The sequence below is a fragment of the Citrus sinensis genome, chromosome 2 (genome assembly GCF_022201045.2).
Source record: "Citrus sinensis cultivar Valencia sweet orange chromosome 2, DVS_A1.0, whole genome shotgun sequence".
In the NCBI taxonomy this organism is placed as follows: Eukaryota; Viridiplantae; Streptophyta; class Magnoliopsida; order Sapindales; family Rutaceae; genus Citrus; species Citrus sinensis.
Genome location: NC_068557.1, coordinates 23,423,262 through 23,441,232, shown reverse-complemented (window position 1 = coordinate 23,441,232; position 17,971 = coordinate 23,423,262). Strand labels below are relative to the sequence as shown.

Genomic DNA, 17,971 nt, shown 5'->3' with positions numbered 1-17,971 from the left:
TGCTGGCCGGGTATGCTGATCTTGGGTTGGTGTGTTCTTTCGGCCGCGTCCATATTGTATAAAAATAATACTATCTACAGAACAACGGCCATACAGCAGATACAACCACGAATGTGCAATCCAAGTTTCTGGTTACATACAAAGCTCTAGATTTGTTTTTTTCCCTTCGTAAGTGATAGTTGTCAACTTCCTTCAGTCCGATTTTATTACAAATTCAATTTTTTGAAAGAACTCGATTAAAAAAAAAAAAGGAAATGAAAAAGAATTCTATTGAAAGGAACTGGGTGATGATGGGAGGAGATGGGAGAAACGGATTTGGGCTTCTTCATTGAATTTTGAGTGAGGCCCAGGTAGAATTTCAATTTCTTTATCATCTACACTTTACTTAATAGATAAATACGAGTGTGTGCGCCTCTCTCTCTCTCATTGTAGGCTATTAATCAATTAATGTTAATGAATTAATTAGCAATGGCGACGGCGGAGACGGAGAGTGAGCGAAGGAGAGTAATAGTGAGGAATATGCTGAGCAAGGAGGAATGCGAGGAATTAGAATTGATACACAAGAGCTGCAGCACAGTCGGGTACAGGCCCAACGTATTCTCGACAACACTCTCTCACCTGATCGCCACTAATTCTTCTCACTTCATCGTCCCCTTTGTTCCCATCCGAGGTCAGACTGACTCTGACTCACCTCTCTTTTCCTTCTTCTTCCTCTAAAGCAAAACACAAAAACAAAATCATATTTTGCATCTGCCTTTATGTTATTTATTAATCTTTCAATGGCAGAGCGATTGAAAGAAAAGGTCGAGGAATTTTTCGGTTGCGAGTTTGAGCTCGTTATTGAATTCACCGGCTTAATCAGGTTCATTCATTTTTTTTTTAATGATATTAGATTAGATTAGAGTATATAAATAAATAGATAAAATATATATAATAATGCATTATCATCAATTACTAATTAGTAAATAGCAGCTGGGCAAGAGGAGCAAGTATTGGATGGCACTGCGATGACAACCGCCCCTATCTCAAACAACGCCACTTTACGGTCTGTCTGTTTGTTACTCTGTTTAGCTAGTTAGTTATATCTCTTCCCTTTGTTGTGCTCACTTCTCCTCACAATTTTCGAGTTTCTGTTGTTCTAAAATAAAAAAGGCAGTCTGTTATTTGAATAGTTATGGGAAGGATTTTCAAGGAGGGCTTTTTAGGTTCCAGGATGGGGAAACAAAAAATTTTGCTCCCTCGGCTGGAGTAAGTGCTGCCATCACAATGCTTCTTATAATTTTTTTTTTTTTTTCCTTCAGTAAATAGATTTCAATATAAAGATATAAAACGGTGTGGGTATGCTAATATGAGAATTCTTAAAAACCGAGCATCAGTATGACAAGTTACAAGGATACGTATTTCCACTATGTAGAGTTTTACTGATTGCTGTGGTAGTCTCTCAAACTTATATTCAATTGAGCACTTGAGGCTAGTTGTAGGTTGTCATATAAGTTTTAGTGATGCAAGATTTCATGCTCATTGAATTATTGTATTCCAGGATGTTGCGATGTACACAGCTGACAGCCGCAATGTTCATTCGGTTGATGAGGTTAATGCTTTCTATTCTCCTCTGTAGTCTTTTACTCTCTTGGTGTACTGTATTCCATTCTTTTTGGTTAAAAGATTGTCGTGCAGTTAGAGAACGCATCCATCTCTCTCTCTCTCTCTTTCTCCCCCCCTCTCTCTATTCTCTCAGATTTCATTGTGGGTTCTGCAGATTGATTACTGTTTGAACTAGGGAGAGATTGATAATAGGGATGTTTAATTTATGCAATGACACCTATTAGGAGAACATTGTTTAATTTATGCAATGACACCTATTAGGAGAGCATTCATTCATAAAGAAACTTTGTGTAATTAATTAGCACATTACTCTGGATTATAACTCGGACAATAATCTTCTTTATGGTTAAATCATAACTGGGTATTTTTTATACTTATTTTGTTTCTGAGCCAAAAAAATAATAATGATAATAATAAACTAAAAAAATCAAAACTTTTTTTTTCCTTCTATTTGGCAAAACCAGAGCGAGTTATACTTTTTATCTTTAACAGACTATCAATTGAATCTCATGCTATACATCCATTTCCAGGTAACTCATGGGGAGAGACTTACTCTTACTTTATGGTTCAGTCGTGATAGTTCCCATGATGAGGATGCTAAACTTATTTCCATTCTCTCACAAAAACTTCTCCATAGGTCAGATAAGGTGCCGCAGTTGTGCCTACCATTACCAGCATCAAGTAATATGTACTGGTTTAGTCCCAATCAGGCTTCTCCTGATGAGTTGGGATGTAATATATGCTGGGCAAGAATGGATGTCCTTGGTTATGATATTTATTATTCTCAAAACACAAGCAGCGCCTTGGATTGCTCAGAGCTACTGTTGGAGCCATTGCAATTAGCTAGGGGAGATAACTTGTTCCACCAACCATTTGCCAATATTTTGCATGCACTTCAGGTATTTCAACTGTTTTCCCTTGAAAACATGTTTTATTGTTGGCATTCAGAAGATTGGATTTGCCTTTACGTAAATAGATTTGAAGCACTATAATGGAATCGGTATGCTTTATCCAGTCTTCATGTTAAAAAATTTAAAAGCTATGATTTTTCTGTCTGTCCCCATTTTGGTCCTCTTTTCCGTGTCTTACAGATATCGATTTAATGACTAAATACTTCAAATTGGGAGCTGCATGGTGTTGCTTTACCATTACTGCTCTCTGTGTTTTAAGAATATTAAAGGAATATATGTAACCAAGAAAATTTGAATAACTCTAGTTCTCTTAATTTACATGTTAGGGAATGTATTAATTGCACCTTCTCAGTAGGTGAAAGTCTTAGGTGCTTTCTTTCACAGTGGTGTCTGGTGTGGTAGAAGGACTAATGACTTTCACAATATTTTATTGCATGATTCCTTTGGAAATATTTAATCTCTTTAACATAGAACACATGGTTCTGTAATGCAAATATGCATTATGCCTGCTGAAATGTACATGTAAGAAACATGATGTGGTAGTTTTGACCTAATTGACTTTGTGTTGCTAAATAGGTAGTCCAGTTTTTCCATTGGAAAGCCTCTGAGTTCCCTACTTCCAAATTTGAAACAGAAGCTAGCAAGGTGTTGCACTTATCACAATCACAAAAGGAGAATATTAGCAACCTGAAATCTGTTTTTGTTAAGAATAATCAATTAGCAGAGACTGTGTTCCGTCCTGTGATCATTAATGAGAAGGAGCAGCAGTCCTTCAGCTGGGCCAATTTTTCTGCTGCAGTTACAGCGTGGGAAGATTATATCCGTAAGTTACATAAACAATTACTAAACAGCTTACCACACTGGAGAACTCATCAATCAATTTTCAGCTGTCCATTAGATGAATCTTTAGAAGGAACTTGAGTATCATGTTAGCTGCTTAGAAGTTAATTGAATTTTTATCTTATTTCACATATACTTCAAGTGGTGCATTGTTTCTCATTTTCACTATTGCTTTTTATATGATGGCTACACATTCTTCTGTCTCCTAACACTAGTTATCGATTCTGAACTCCTAAGCAGCCTTGAGCGGTTCCTTAGGGATGCTCCATTTGTGCAGAATGTTACCATGAACGTCATAAAATAAAACAACAGCTTCAGATCGAGTCATTTTAACTGACATAAAACCTTGACCATCATAGTAGAGCTTCAATTCTTCAGGACTCCACCAATTTCTATCACCTCTCCAAGCCTTAGAGCCTCCTCCACTTGTTAAAAATTCAATTCCGTTGCTACTTATATGCTGCAAGCAGTGGTCGTGTCCATTCACGTACATATCTACATTATTTTCCTGCAAATGAAAATACAGATCATCTTCTTTAGTTAAGTCATGCATCTTAAAACATCATTTTCTGATAGATGTAGCTAAATTTTACACCTCAAGGATTGGGAGAAGCCGAAGTAGGAGCTCTTTGGTGACACCATGGTGTCCGGCACTTTTAATTGTATGGTGACCAACTACTATTTTCCATTTAGCTTTGGAATTCTTCAATGCACCATCCACATCCTACGCATTTTGCAAAATTGAAAACACACCCATTGTATTATTTAAACTCAAAAGTTATTATTATTATTATTTAATATTTTCCATGTGATTTTTAGGCAAATTATTAAGATTACCTTTAAGAGATCTGAAAGGTATTCTTTGCGCCGGTACACTCCTCTCCAGTCGTAGGTGCTGTCTCCAGGGTCTTCAAAGTACTCATCAACAAATGGAGTTGTATCCACAAAGACAAATTCCGCAATTTCTGAAAAATTAAAATGAAACAAATTTATCAGTCATAAGCACAGAATAATTACCAAGTGAAGAATCATAAAAAGGATAAATTAGTAGTAGCAATTATACCTGCATCGAGGATAAATGACCTCGAACAAAGCCATCTGCTGTCCTTTCTAGTCAGCACAGGGCTCAGCTGTGCCTCGACATCGCCTCTGTAGTCATGGTTGCCCAGAACTGTCAAAGCCAAAACACAATACAAAATTATTTTTACTTACAATTGCAATAATGGAGAGAAATAACATAAAACTACGTACTAAGTCATTTTGGTCGTTGAACTAAAAATCAGTAAAAATGACTTGATTAGAATTGGAACTCAGTTACCATTGTACCACTGCTTTTGCAAGCTTGGAGCAGTGTAAATGCTGGTGAACGAGTCTAAGAACGCTGGATCCTCCTCTCCTGTCAACCCATCTTCATAAAAATTATCCCCAGTTGAGATTACAAAATCTATCTCCAGTTTCTCTCCGATTAATCCCATCTACAGAGTATGATTAAAAAGTTAAAATGTTATATAGTTCTTTATTGAATAAAATCTCGAGAATAGGAGGAAACTAAAAATATTATTCAACTCGATCTTGCTCGTATATATTTGACATATTGAATTTAATTAGCCATTGCTTTCTTTATTGCTGTCAAATTTAGTTTGCTAAAATTATTAAAATCAACTAATATTGATTGATTTGGATAAATTGCTATCACGAAGAGACGTATTGCACTTTCAATCAATAGAAAACAAGAAAGAACCCAAAAAATATGAGAAACACATAAATCAAGTGAGCTGTGTGTCAATCTGCGACTTCAATCAATATCGAAATTAATGCCAAAGAGTTAATGGTTGTTTGAATAACCACGTTTCTATTATTAGAGGAGGTAGGGTATGTGTGCATGAACTTCGTCGAATCTCTATTTAGGTCAACTGGCTTGGCGTGTCGTATTATTATCACACGTGTTTTATATTTTTTCAAAGAAATAGAAGGTCATAAATAATACAAAATATATTACAATGTTATAACATATCACATTATAAGAGATTTTTTTCTTCTTAAATGGAAACTCAAAATAGAGTGATACTATATATAAAAGTTATTGTACAAACTAACATGAGCATGCTTTAATATTATTAATAAATACTGTATGTCCTATATTTTATGAAGCATTATTGTTTAAAATTATTATGCTGTATCTAAAAGAGAATATGCTCTGGGTAAGTGGTGAATATTGATGCTGATGTAAATGTTGACAACTTGAAAAATATTCCACATCCATATGGAATTATGCCATCAAATTGATGAGCTTCATAGCACAAAATTTGCAATCAACAGCGACCTGCTTTGAATGACTTGACTTATTACATTTGTGTTTATAATTTGTTGCCTATTTAAAGAAAACAAATCGACGCTGCTTTTAGAGCGACTGTACGTGAATTGTGTGACTCTTCAATATAAAAAGCCACACACCCACCATAGATGTCACATGACACGTTCATTATCTTTTTGAACTGAACATAAAGTAAAAGTTAAAGGCTATTTTAAGATACAAAGAGTATCAATACAATTATTATTATTATTATTATTATTACATCATATGTAAGTCTAATTTAACTATATTAATTTATTATATAGCAGTGTGTTTTTCTTGATGGTTGAACCAAGAAAATAATAAGAATATAAGTTCAATGATAAAATGACAAATGAATATATAAAACAATGAACAAACAAAATGCTATGTATTCATATTAACAAATATAAGTGGAATCTTAGCTTGAAAATCATCACGACCAAGAGAAATTAATTAAAAACGATGGAAACATGTTAAAAAATATTTCTCTGTATATGCACGTATGCCATTCAAATTATATTTAGATGTTCCATGCATGAATCAACATTAAGTCCATTGAATTAAGAATGACAGATTTAATTAGGACCTGATAAGCGACTAGAGACTGGTTGTATGATCCTCTTCTTCCCCAATCTCCGACGACCAGAAAGCTGAGGGAGCCGTCGTGCTTTAGCCGGTGCTCGAAGCGTTGAAGCTCGGCGGCGGATAGCCGTAGACAGGCAATGAAGATTATATGAAGAAGCATAAGTTTCTTGAAGGGAATTTGCATGCCCATGTTAATTGGCTGAAGATCCAGAATTGTTTGACTTTTTTGATTATCAACCTATCGATGCCTCATTTTATATAGCTTTTGTAGCGGAAAAAGTGCAGATAATTTTCTAATACATGACAACCACGACATATAGAGTCGTGATCTATGGCGATTATGGTCACCTAAATTGTTGATTAATTTGCTTCTTTTTCATGGTGCTTTTTATCTAACGACGTACATTTTAAAACGGTTGATTAATTCACGCAATTAATTTGTACCCATCGTAGAAGGCTTGACGTGGTGTACATCTATTGGAGAAATAGGTTAAGTAAAGAAAAGAATCGGAATATGTGTATAAAATAAGCAACCACCAACTTGATCCCTTATGTAGCGTGACTCAAAAGAAGTGCCAATTCAGAAATGATATTTCTATAACTATGTAAAAATTAATTTTAAAAAAAAGTAAATTCTATGATTATGTATAAATTAATTTAGTTAAATAGGTAGTATGAATTTGTGTAGAGTTTAGGCTCTTTGGGCGTTGTTTTGGAAAAAAAAATTATAATAACAAATTGAAATTTTTTATTTTATTTTTATATAAGACTCGAGAATGTGTCTAATAATTTGAGAATGATGGAATATCGTAGAAATAACTGGTTGATGCAATTAATATATATATATATATATATATATATATATTTTGGTTTTTCCCGAATGGTGTTTTTTGCAGGTTATTATATTACTCATCTCCGATTTGTCAACGTACTACAATGAAGTGGAGAGCTTTTGTGGCGATTATCCTGTGGAATATTCTTCTGACGTTTCAACATGTCGAATGAGAATATTTTTGGAATATCTTTATGCTTATACCTTTCCAATTAAATATCTTCTTTATCCATCAACAAGCCAACAACTACTGGACGTCAGTGGATTTATGAATCATGAAATTCAATCGTCGTTGCATTTTCATGCATTAAATTTTTAGTGGTAAATAGGGTAAATGCTCATTTAGTTATTATATTTTAACTTAAATGTTAGTTTAATTCTTATATTTAAAAAAAAAATGCCTTCCTGTTATAAAATATATTACAATCTTTTACAACCCTACCCTTGACTTTAATTTCTTTTGTAATAATACCCTTATACTGATATTCTTTCCTTCTTGAGAATATTAATGAAAAGAAAAAAAATGTTAATTTATCACATTAACCTTAGAAGTAGTATAAAAGTTTCTACAATTTTTTATGTTATTATTTTACTTTTAGGATTAATTTAATAAACTAATTTTTATAAAATAGCTATTAACAAAATTATTACAAGGATATCGAACACTGCTTTAAGTTAGTAGTAGATATTAGTTTATTTATAAATAAATTATTAGCAAGATTGTTGCATGGATACAAAAAATATTAGTTCCTTCATAATGTTATTTATTGGTTAATTTGTTAATTAAAATTTTATAAATAAATTAATTAAATGTCAAGAATATTTTTGCAAGGCATTATTATAAAAATAAAGAAAAATAAGGATTAAAAATATAACATATTTACCTATAAGGATGTTTTGAGTTTTTTTTTTTTAAATATAGAGATTAAATAATAATTTAAGTCAGAATATAGAGACCAAAGGAGATCGTCGTAAATACTTTATAAAACCAACCAAATAGTCAATTACAGTACCAATAAGTTTTAATGTTATTAATAGCTAGACTTGGTGGAAATCAACAGTCGGGCCTACAAGATAGAGACCTTGGTCTCTTTCATACATAAAGAAGTTACAAATACATAACATTACAATGAGAAATAAAATAATTAAGACTACCTTAGAGAGCAGAGTAAAGCTGTTTGGAAGTGCTCCATTTGTGGATAACGTTGCCAAAGATATCATAAAAAGCAACATCAACTTCGGTTGGGGTGATTTGAACCGACATAAAACCTTGTCCATCGTAATAGAATTTATCTTCTTTTGGATTCCACCAATCAATATCTCCTTTCCATGCCTTTGAGCCCCCTCCACTTGTCAAAAATTGAATTCCACTGCAAAATTAATTATAATTTTAATAAAATGATCAACTAGAGCCAATCCTTAATTTGATTAATTTTATACTTGTGAATGGGCTTTTATATATTTTAAAAACTTCGTACCTCTCGGTGCTACTGATGCGTTCCAGGCAATGGTCATGCCCATTAATGTAAAGATCAACTTCGTTTTCCTGGAGACACAAGACAAGATAAATGTCTTTTTTCACAAAATTTGTTTGCTCCCCACGAAATAAGAAATAATAAAATTTCAGCTGTTAATTAATTTAATTAGTTTAATATTATCGGCAAACACGGATATTAAAAAATAATTAAGTAATAGATTACCTGAAGGATTGGGAGGAGTTGCAAGTTAAGCTCATGAGTGTTACCATGATGGCCGCTACTTTTGATTGTGTGGTGACCTACTACTATTTTCCATTTTGCTGTTGATTCTTTCAAAGCTGAATCAACATCCTGCTTTCCCAAAACTTTATAAAGATTAGTAAATATAATAATAAATTAAATCAATTCAGAAAATTCTAGAGGATATAATTTTATTTAATCTTTTTGGGTTTAACAAAATTAATTTACCTTGAGGAGATTTGCAAGGTAAGATTTTCTGGGTTGAATGCCACTCCAATCATAAACATGGTCTTCCGGATCTGTGAAGTACTTATTAACAAAAGGAGTCGTGTCTACGAAGATAAATTCCGCAATTTCTGCCCAAAAAAAAAAAAAAATACATATGTTTATATCACAAATTAAAATCACAATTAATTAATTAAATATTCATAAATAGCCCAATACTACTATTAATTAGAAATCGAAAAGAAAATAAAAGATGCATAAACAATTACCGGCGTTAACGATGAAAGACCTCAAGCAAAGCCATCGGCTGTCTATGTCTCTAAGTACGGGACTCAATTGTGCCTCAACGTCGCCTCTATAATCATGATTGCCCAGAACTGCAAAAGAAAATTAATTAATTAAATATCTGTTAATTACATACTTTGCAATTAAACCAATAAAAATATGTGCATAATAACATAATTTATATGAATTGAATTGAATTGAATTGAACGGAGTGGTGTTTGAATATTACCATTATACCATTGTTTTGCCAAGCTTGGAGCAGTGTAGATATTGACAAATGATTCAAAGAATGCGGCATCGTCCACACCGGTCAGTCCATCATCATAAAAATTATCTCCGGTTGATATTATGAAATCAATCTTCAGCTTCTCTCCCACTATTCCCATCTATATTTCAACCAACCAAATAATAAATAAATAAATAAAATTCAATTTAATTATCTATATATATATTAATTATAACCTCACAATTAGGTGGAATGTTATCACTTCGTACATCTAGACATTACCCATCAGGGGACAAGAAACTCACAGTCCTCGTAAAATTGTCGTTTTCAATAAAATAACTTGAAAAAAATGAAATCCTTGTAATTTGAATTTTTTTTGTTTATGTGTTTACATGTGGAACATGAGTGGTGTCATTAAGTTGAAGGGGACATTATTTGGGATGTCTACTTTCTAGGAAATTTCTTGCATCGTTTTCTGTTAGGCCCACAATTAATTAACTCAATTGCATTTGAGGGAAATCAAGCGCACAGAAACTTGATAATTACAATGCGTTTTAAGATTTCAACAACAAATAATTCGATTTAAAAAAAAAAAAAAACAAACCAACCTCATGGTGTTGTTTCAGAGTTGATTCTTGAAGTCAAACAAAAATTCTTATGGGCGAACTGCCATAAATATTTATTTTGGTGCCGTTGTAATTGGTAAATCCTGTGAACCGTACTAAAAAAGCATAAATTAATTGTCAAACAGCCAATTAGATTAAGACGCTTGTCATTTTTCCTATTGCCCCACTTCTAATTGGCCTCGATGCAGCATGTCATGCAGCAGGGAGAAGAGAAAGGATATGGAATCTGAAATGGAATTATCCTCTCTTTGTAAAGCCAAAAGAAAAGGAGAAACGAATATAATAAAGGGTTCTGAAATTGACACCCGGGGTAGGTGTCACGCTTTCACTTGTTGGTAATTCTCTTCCTACATTTGTCAACGTCTTTCTCTCGTTATAATACTCGAAATTCCTAGAATATTAATGCATGCCGTGTGAAAATTTTACATCATTTGATTAACATGTTCAAGTTAAGTATGTTTTAATATCATCATGATACGTGTATATTCGATATGATCAAGAAAATTAACTATTAAGTGATATAATCAATTAAGGAGGAAGATTGAATAATAATATAATATAACCTGGTGGGCAACTTTAGTTTGGTTGTAGGCCCCTCTTCTTCCCCAATCTCCGACGACCAGAAAGCTCAGAGACCCGTCGGGTTTGGCCGGGTGTTCGAACCATGGAAGCTCAGCTGATGAGGGGCAAAAAACGTACAAGCTGCCTAGAAGAGCAATGAACGTAATAATAAGTGTTAGGCTCATGGCTCTGTTCCTCAGACCAGCCACGAAATGAAAGCGAGGGAGAAGTTGAGGAAAAAGTAGCTACCAGAGAAGCTAGCTTTGGTTAATGAGTTTATGCACGCGTGGGACTTGGAAGGCAAAGACTAAGGTTTATATAGACCATGTCACCAGTTTGAGATAATTAATATCATATAAAATACAATTTAATTAATGCACACAACTTGGCACGGTGTGAATTACTTTTACAGTGACGTGTACCGAAAACGTTACCAAAATGGTCTATGCGGGGCATCCACAAAATATTGCCACGCATATTCTTTATCAAATTATATTATTTTTGGGATAACGATATCCATTTTTATTCATTTTTAATTTGCTCATTATTCATTGGCTAGGAACCCATACTCCATTTGAGTGACCTAGCAACCGAACATTAATTATCGATCTATGGATTTTCTGCGTGTTCTTGGGTTCTGCAGACAAATTTGCATTATTGTTGTTCTGGATAATGTGCATGATTTGCTTTTTTCTTGAAAATATATTATATGTGCGTGATGAAGTAAAGTTGAGCTGGGGACATGCACTATTTCAGACATTATTGTTGATGTTATATTTAAATATACACACTTTAAATTATGAAAATGACACTAACATATTAAACCGTTTGGAAAAGTTAATTAACTAAAGTGGTTCCGAGTAAGAATCCAATATCTTGAAGTCGATCGATCTTTTGGCATATGGCTTTTCACGGGGACAAGAAGCACTTTTGTGAAAAAAAAAAAAAAGTCGGTACTCGTGGCTCTTGCATATTGCATATTGCATATTGTAAGGCTTAAATCTAAAGGTGAGAAAAAGGATTGAAGTATAGGTTAAATTTTTCCATTAACAATTAATTAATGTCTCTTTCTTGAGATCATCTCGTGAGTAATTAAAGTATGCTGAAGTTAATTTTTGAGTCCAACAAATTATTTTTTACATTGGAAAATTTCAGATTTCTCTTTATCAATTTTTTAAAATAAAAAATTCACTTTATACGAAATTTTCATAATTTCAAAAACATTTCTTATGCAATCAACAAGAAAATCAATATCATTAATGTCATATTTGAGCGAAGAATAAGTATTTCTAAGGAATCACAGTGATTTGACGTGTAGTCTTTGTTTATTATTTTGGTCCCGGGATAGGATCATCACCACAAGAAATCGGCACCAGATAAGACATGTTTCCACATTAATCAATTATTAATTATTTCATTTCAAATTAGTTAACTACTCCCCTACTTATCGTCTCACTCAGCACTCAACTGCAGGCTCGTTGCTTACTTTTATTTATTTATTTGAAATTCTCATTAGAAAATTTAAGATTCACTCAAAAGAGGGACACACAGGTTAGTTTGTATTCCTGGCAATCCTAAACTACTTTTATCTTTTGTGTAATTTATTTATGGGGATAAAGTTTTTGGTTTAATGCTTTTGACTATCGGTTAAACTTTTCGTATTGATTTAATATTATCACTATTAAAATATTGTTATCCATTTTTATTAAGTTTATTATATAAGGGTCATACTAAAGTAGCAAGATTAGGTATGAATTTTCATTCAGTGGAGGAGAGTTGCTTGCTTAGTAATAGTTCTCTAGATTTACACCAATTTTTGCTTTATTGTTCTGATTTTACAAACTGACTTTTGAAGGCGTTTTACTGATGATAAGGGCTTTTGGGAATAAATGTGTATATTATTAGAGTTAATTTCATATTATACCACTCATGAATTGACTTTCTTACAATCGTTCCTCTTATTTTTAAAAAAATAATGATATAGTCACAAATTCTTGTACAAACTTATTTTATACAAACTGATGTAAAATTTAGTATTTTTTTTCTTACTTTACACTTGATGAAACTGATAAAAAATATGAATTAATTTTTTTTTAAGATAAGGCAACCTTATAAAAAAATAAAAAAAACTATTAGCCAGCAATACAAATAAAGAAGCAACGCAAGATAAAGAATAAAATGAGAGAATATATTATTAGAGTGATTTTATTCATTTCAATTGTGTGTGTACAAAACAAAAAGATGAGCTCTCCTTTTATAGTTATATAATCACTCCATAAATACCTGTATTTCTCCTTTTATAGACTGAAAAACCATTTGTATCCACTGTTGTCTGATCATTAAATTTTTTTGGAAAATGTTTTGTGCACTTGTCTTGCATCATGCATGGAGAGTGAGAATTGTGTTTTCCACAGGGTCCATGAATCATAAATTTGTTAACTGCATTATAACCATCAGGATCAACATTTAAGTCAGGGATTTCTGCACTTATTATTTTATCAATATGGTCTGCAGAAGGATTTTTCATTGTTGGATGCAAAAAAAGCAGTATGTGTGCATGGGGCAAGCCTCTTTTTTGAAACTCAATTGTATATAGACCTGCCACAAAATGGAGTAAAATTTAAAAGTTAGAAATATTGATTTCAATTGTGAAATTATTGTTTTTCCCTGCACTTTTCAATAACAAATGAGTTGAATTTGTTATGGATACGAATTTGAAGTGAACTTACATGCAATTATTTTTCCAAACGGTTGATCTTTTTTCAAATCTTGCATTAGTTGGAATAATTTTATCTCGAAAACTCTGCATATGATATCGACTCGATTGTCATCATTCTTTTGTCCAACTAATTGGAGCATGTTGTTTATTTCTTGCCACGTTGGGTTGCAAGTGAAAGTAAGAAATAAATCAGGATATCCTGCCCATTTACAAATTGCAATAGCATCTTGATAATTTTGTATTTTATATCATGGTTCCCCCGTGTGTGATGAAGGTAGAATAATCGATTTTTCAACTTTCGAACAATCAGAATCACCTCGATGAACAGCATCCATCAAACCAGAGAAAAGGTTTGATCTAAGTTTTTGTTGATTATTCCGGATCCAACGAAATCTTTCTTCTTCAATTGCCATATAACAATCAACTATATATTGTTGGAATAGTCTACCAGCTTGAAGTAGAGTGTGTCCCTCATTCAATATTTGTTGCAACCTAAAGCAATAATATTGCCTCATTGTCAGCTTTTGCCTCTTAAAAGGGCTATCAGTTATGTCTCTTAAAGATATGTCAGGTCTATATCCATCTTCGCCATAAGGATATATTAACGGGTATGTCATGGGCATGAAGCTTGGATGCAAATCTGTGATTCTCCGAAGTCCCTTTTTGCGATGCTCTATAATAACATCGCGTTGAAAGTTTGCTTCACTGAAATCACCAACTATTAAGCCTGCAACTTTTGAAACTGTTGGTATATTGTATCAACGACCATCTCTTGTTCTACTATTAAGGAGTCGTAAACAGAATGTAGATTCTGGTTGTGTTTTGTATCTATCCCTCGCCATTCTAAAAGATTTGACCAAATTATTATGTTGGTCCAACATTTTAGATAGTTCATGAAGAATTTCGTGATCAATTTCTGTCTTCATCCCATGTTTTAATAGAGTGTTGATTTTGTTGTCTATCTCATTTTCAGTATCATAGATATAGAGCTGAGCAAACTGTGGTTTTTTTCCCAACTTCTGGCAACAAAGAACCAATGTGATGATAATTCTGACCGCTCATCCTGAAAACATAAGGACCTTTTGATCGATTGATTGATGCATCAACTCAACCTCCCATAGATGTGAAAGCAAACATGGAGTTATAAGCCCTGATATATTTTCGAAATTTGGAACCCTTTTGTCCAGAATCTGCCCCGAGAAGATATTTGAGTAAAGGAGGTGTTTTCTTCATGAATGGAATCTGCACACGACCTTCCATACAACAAAATGTGAATTTGGGATGTGAGACCTTTTTGGTTTTCTTGTTCCGTTCCTCGTACCATAAAATGGCACCACAATATTGACATGTGTATGTAGGGGGTCCAAAATTCTAAGGCGTTGTGTAATGAACTGTCAAATTCAACAAATAATAATATTGTAACAAAGTATCTTATTTCGTCTAAGTGAATATGGTAAGAAAAAATATATTAATATTTTCATAATATATTACTAAATATATTAATATTTTCATTGTACATGTAGTTTCATGCAAATATGTACCATTATTTGATGTTACACCATCCAATGGAAAGCTTGCGGACTGATCTATATTCTCATCAAAAGAGAGACATGCTCTTTTAGTTGTCCATGTTCAACTGCATATTTTTAAAGTTCCAAAAGCAATGAATAAGTTATTAGTTTCAAGTATTACAAGCATGATGAATAACTAATAAAGCTCGATAAATGTAAATATATATACGTACCTGTGTGAAGAAGGTGCTTTCCTCTGTTTGTTTGACTCTTTGGATTTATATGTAATGATGTTTTATTATTATCATATCCAGCTTTACCAAGAGATTGAAGGAAATTCCCAACTGAAATATGTTAGAAATATATATATTTGTTAATATATATTAACATAAATAATTTAAATTATATAGGGATAATTTTTGTAATTTGTATAGTGGGAATAAAAATCATATTTTTAAGAATCACATACCGTTTGAGTGAAGCAATTTATTGTCACTTCTAATGTCGTCCAACTTCATAAATTTTGTGTAAAAATTCACAATTTGTAGCATCAAAATGATTCTCCTTTTTAAATCATGTTTGTATCTATTATGAATAATCATAATTTTCCGCTTAAATCTTGCATGCTTGAATATGGCCTTCTGCACGACAACATATCCATTGTTTATTATGTCACACTGGAAATTTGATGCATATTTCCTAAGCTTTAATTTCATAATCCTTTCGTGCCGAGCTAAAGATGAAAGTTGATGCCGCAAGAGACAAACTTCTGGCGGAATATTCCTTGAGTCACCGAAATCATTAATAGTTGCAGAAATCAATTCCATTTACTCTGGTGAACAATAAAGTGAATTCAATATCACAAAATATTCTAAAATTAACAAAACGTTTTATTACAAATCATAACAAGAGAAACCGAAAATATAAAATGTTTTTTTTCAAAAGAGATAAATTTTTTTTTTCAATTATTGAAATAAGAATTGCAATGAATTTTTCGAACGAATATATACCATATGTTAGAAAGAACAAAAAACAAATCACTAAAAACAAAACAAAATAAAATGGGATTTAATTTAACCAATTCAATTTAATTTTAAACTCATGCCACTGTCACATTGGCATTAATTTTTGTTGTGCTTATAGCCACGAACAACGGCTTTTAGATTACTTCTTTATTAGGTTATTATTCTTCGAATTTGGTGGGTAAATTGTGAGCTTTTTCAGTTGTGATATTATCAAATCAATCCATGCAAAATAATCATTAATGTAATGTTTTTGTTATTTTCAAACCGATAAATAATTATGAATTTTTTCCATAATTGTGTATTTAGAAACAACGTTAACACATTTTTTCGGAACAAACTTCTAAGTTTGATTGATTTTAGGTCTAATTACGATACCCTAAATTAATATAGGAAGTCAACAAAAATCCACTTTAACAGTTCTAATGTAAATTTAAAGGCAATTAATTTTGAGTAAATATGAACTAAAACAAAACTTGAACAAAATCTGAATTTATGTATAATATTAAGGTAGCCACATTGCATTTGAAAATGTCAATTAGTGGGATCTAAATAAATAATCACCTTGGAATTTTTTAATGGTTGTAAGAGTTAATATTACAATACACGGACTGTCATCTTTGTTGTGCAAATTTCGATCAAACATCTCCCCCAACTTTTTCCATAAAGTAATATTTGATATCACCGAGCTATCCATAAAAATTGCCACAAGTGAATAATGTAAAGAGAAAAACTCATTATAAGGATATCATATTATCATTAAATTCGAAAAGTTTCGAATTATGTTATTATACAATTGGTTACTTTTTTTAATTCTAAATCACCAATATTATTATTCCCTATTTCAATATGAATATTACCACTTGACTTTTTTATTTGTGTTTATGAAGAGGTGGGGTGTGAAGAAAAAGAAAAAAGTGTTTTTCTTAAGAATTAGAAAAAATAATTAGGCAATAATTCAAGGAATTGAGGTTGTTCATTCTACATTCCATTTGGATTTAGAGTGATTTTCATAAATTTTTTCTTTTATTAATTATGCTAACTGCCAAGTATTGTTGTTTATTCTACTGCGTTTGGGAGAAGATACTTAGGCTGCCTAGAACATATTTTCTAATTAATTTTTCTTGTGAATACATTGAATAATCTCTAAGGGCTATATCCTTTTTCATTTTACTTTAACGGTTTTTCTTCAACAAATATTGGATGTATTTAGTGAAAAAGAAAATTAAAAATTAGGAAAGAATTAATAAAATTAGTGAAGTCAAATTGTCGATCAATTCTTATGATAAAACAATAATTAAAAAATATATAGTCATAGTTTTCTTGATTATATTCGACTTATTAATCTGTTAAAACTTTTTATATATTTTTTTCCAACTTCCCCATTTGGTGAACTGTAAAAATGATATGTTTTTTCCACCCTTTGTCTCTATCTTTTTTCACTCACAAAGAGTTCATAGTTATTAATCAATTTTTTTTTGTTTGCATAAGAATTAATAATATTGCACACATTTATTGTGAAATAATTGTTTGTTCATAATTATTTTTTGCATTTTTTTAAAAGTCAATAGTCAAATTAATGATATTGAATTAAGACATTTCGAAGTTTGCTATTTTGTACTTCTAAGATTTCCTAGAAATGCTTGCAAATGGGAGGCATTAATTTTTCTGTTTACTTTATCGAATTTCATAAAATTCAATTCAAACCAAAAATTGAAGGTTAGAAAAGCAGTTGGATAGTTTCATAAATTTATTATTTTATCATTTAAACCACATCAATTAGGACTAAATATTAGAATCATTAGCATTGTTCCAATCACACAGGCAAAATCTATCACTCAATAGTCAAGTACATTGTACAATGCAATTGAGAACAACTTAAGCATTCAGTTAAACCTTTTCTATCTGTTTATTTCCACAAAACAACAAATATCCAGATTGACACTAGATCCTCCGAGTCAAATATAGCT

General features: G+C 31.9%; 3 protein-coding genes across 5 annotated transcripts; 1 reads left to right on the top strand and 2 right to left on the bottom strand.

The window, feature by feature from the left end:
- The first annotated feature begins 20 nt into the window (after positions 1-20).
- LOC102618387 (uncharacterized) lies at positions 21-3,559 on the top strand. Of its 3 annotated transcripts, XM_006469239.4 has the most exons (9): positions 21-168; positions 278-350; positions 467-670; positions 787-862; positions 973-1,045; positions 1,153-1,248; positions 1,541-1,591; positions 2,136-2,504; positions 3,093-3,559. In XM_006469239.4, exons 3-9 carry the CDS (start codon positions 469-471, stop codon positions 3,435-3,437), a joined length of 1,212 nt encoding a protein of 403 aa, XP_006469302.1. In that variant the 5' UTR covers positions 21-168; positions 278-350; positions 467-468; the 3' UTR covers positions 3,438-3,559. The 3 variants fall into 3 exon arrangements, with proteins under 3 accessions (XP_006469302.1, XP_024950292.1, XP_015382834.1); XM_025094524.2 differs by having other exon boundaries at positions 85-350; XM_015527348.3 differs by lacking the exon at positions 1,153-1,248 and having other exon boundaries at positions 85-350.
- On the bottom strand, positions 3,461-6,667 carry LOC102618098 (purple acid phosphatase 8-like). Its single transcript, XM_006469238.4, has 6 exons — positions 6,278-6,667; positions 4,675-4,831; positions 4,420-4,527; positions 4,194-4,321; positions 3,952-4,080; positions 3,461-3,864 (listed from the first exon to the last, which is right to left on the bottom strand). The coding sequence occupies exons 1-6, from the start codon at positions 6,464-6,466 to the stop codon at positions 3,589-3,591; spliced, it is 987 nt and encodes a 328-aa protein (XP_006469301.1). The 5' UTR covers positions 6,467-6,667; the 3' UTR covers positions 3,461-3,588.
- A 1,407-nt stretch (positions 6,668-8,074) lies between these two features.
- LOC102617818 (purple acid phosphatase 8-like) lies at positions 8,075-11,055 on the bottom strand. The gene is made up of 7 exons (XM_006469237.4): positions 10,752-11,055; positions 9,566-9,722; positions 9,321-9,428; positions 9,055-9,182; positions 8,809-8,937; positions 8,587-8,654; positions 8,075-8,478 (listed from the first exon to the last, which is right to left on the bottom strand). Exons 1-7 carry the CDS (start codon positions 10,932-10,934, stop codon positions 8,265-8,267), a joined length of 987 nt encoding a protein of 328 aa, XP_006469300.1. The 5' UTR covers positions 10,935-11,055; the 3' UTR covers positions 8,075-8,264.
- Between the last annotated feature and the right edge of the window lie 6,916 nt (positions 11,056-17,971).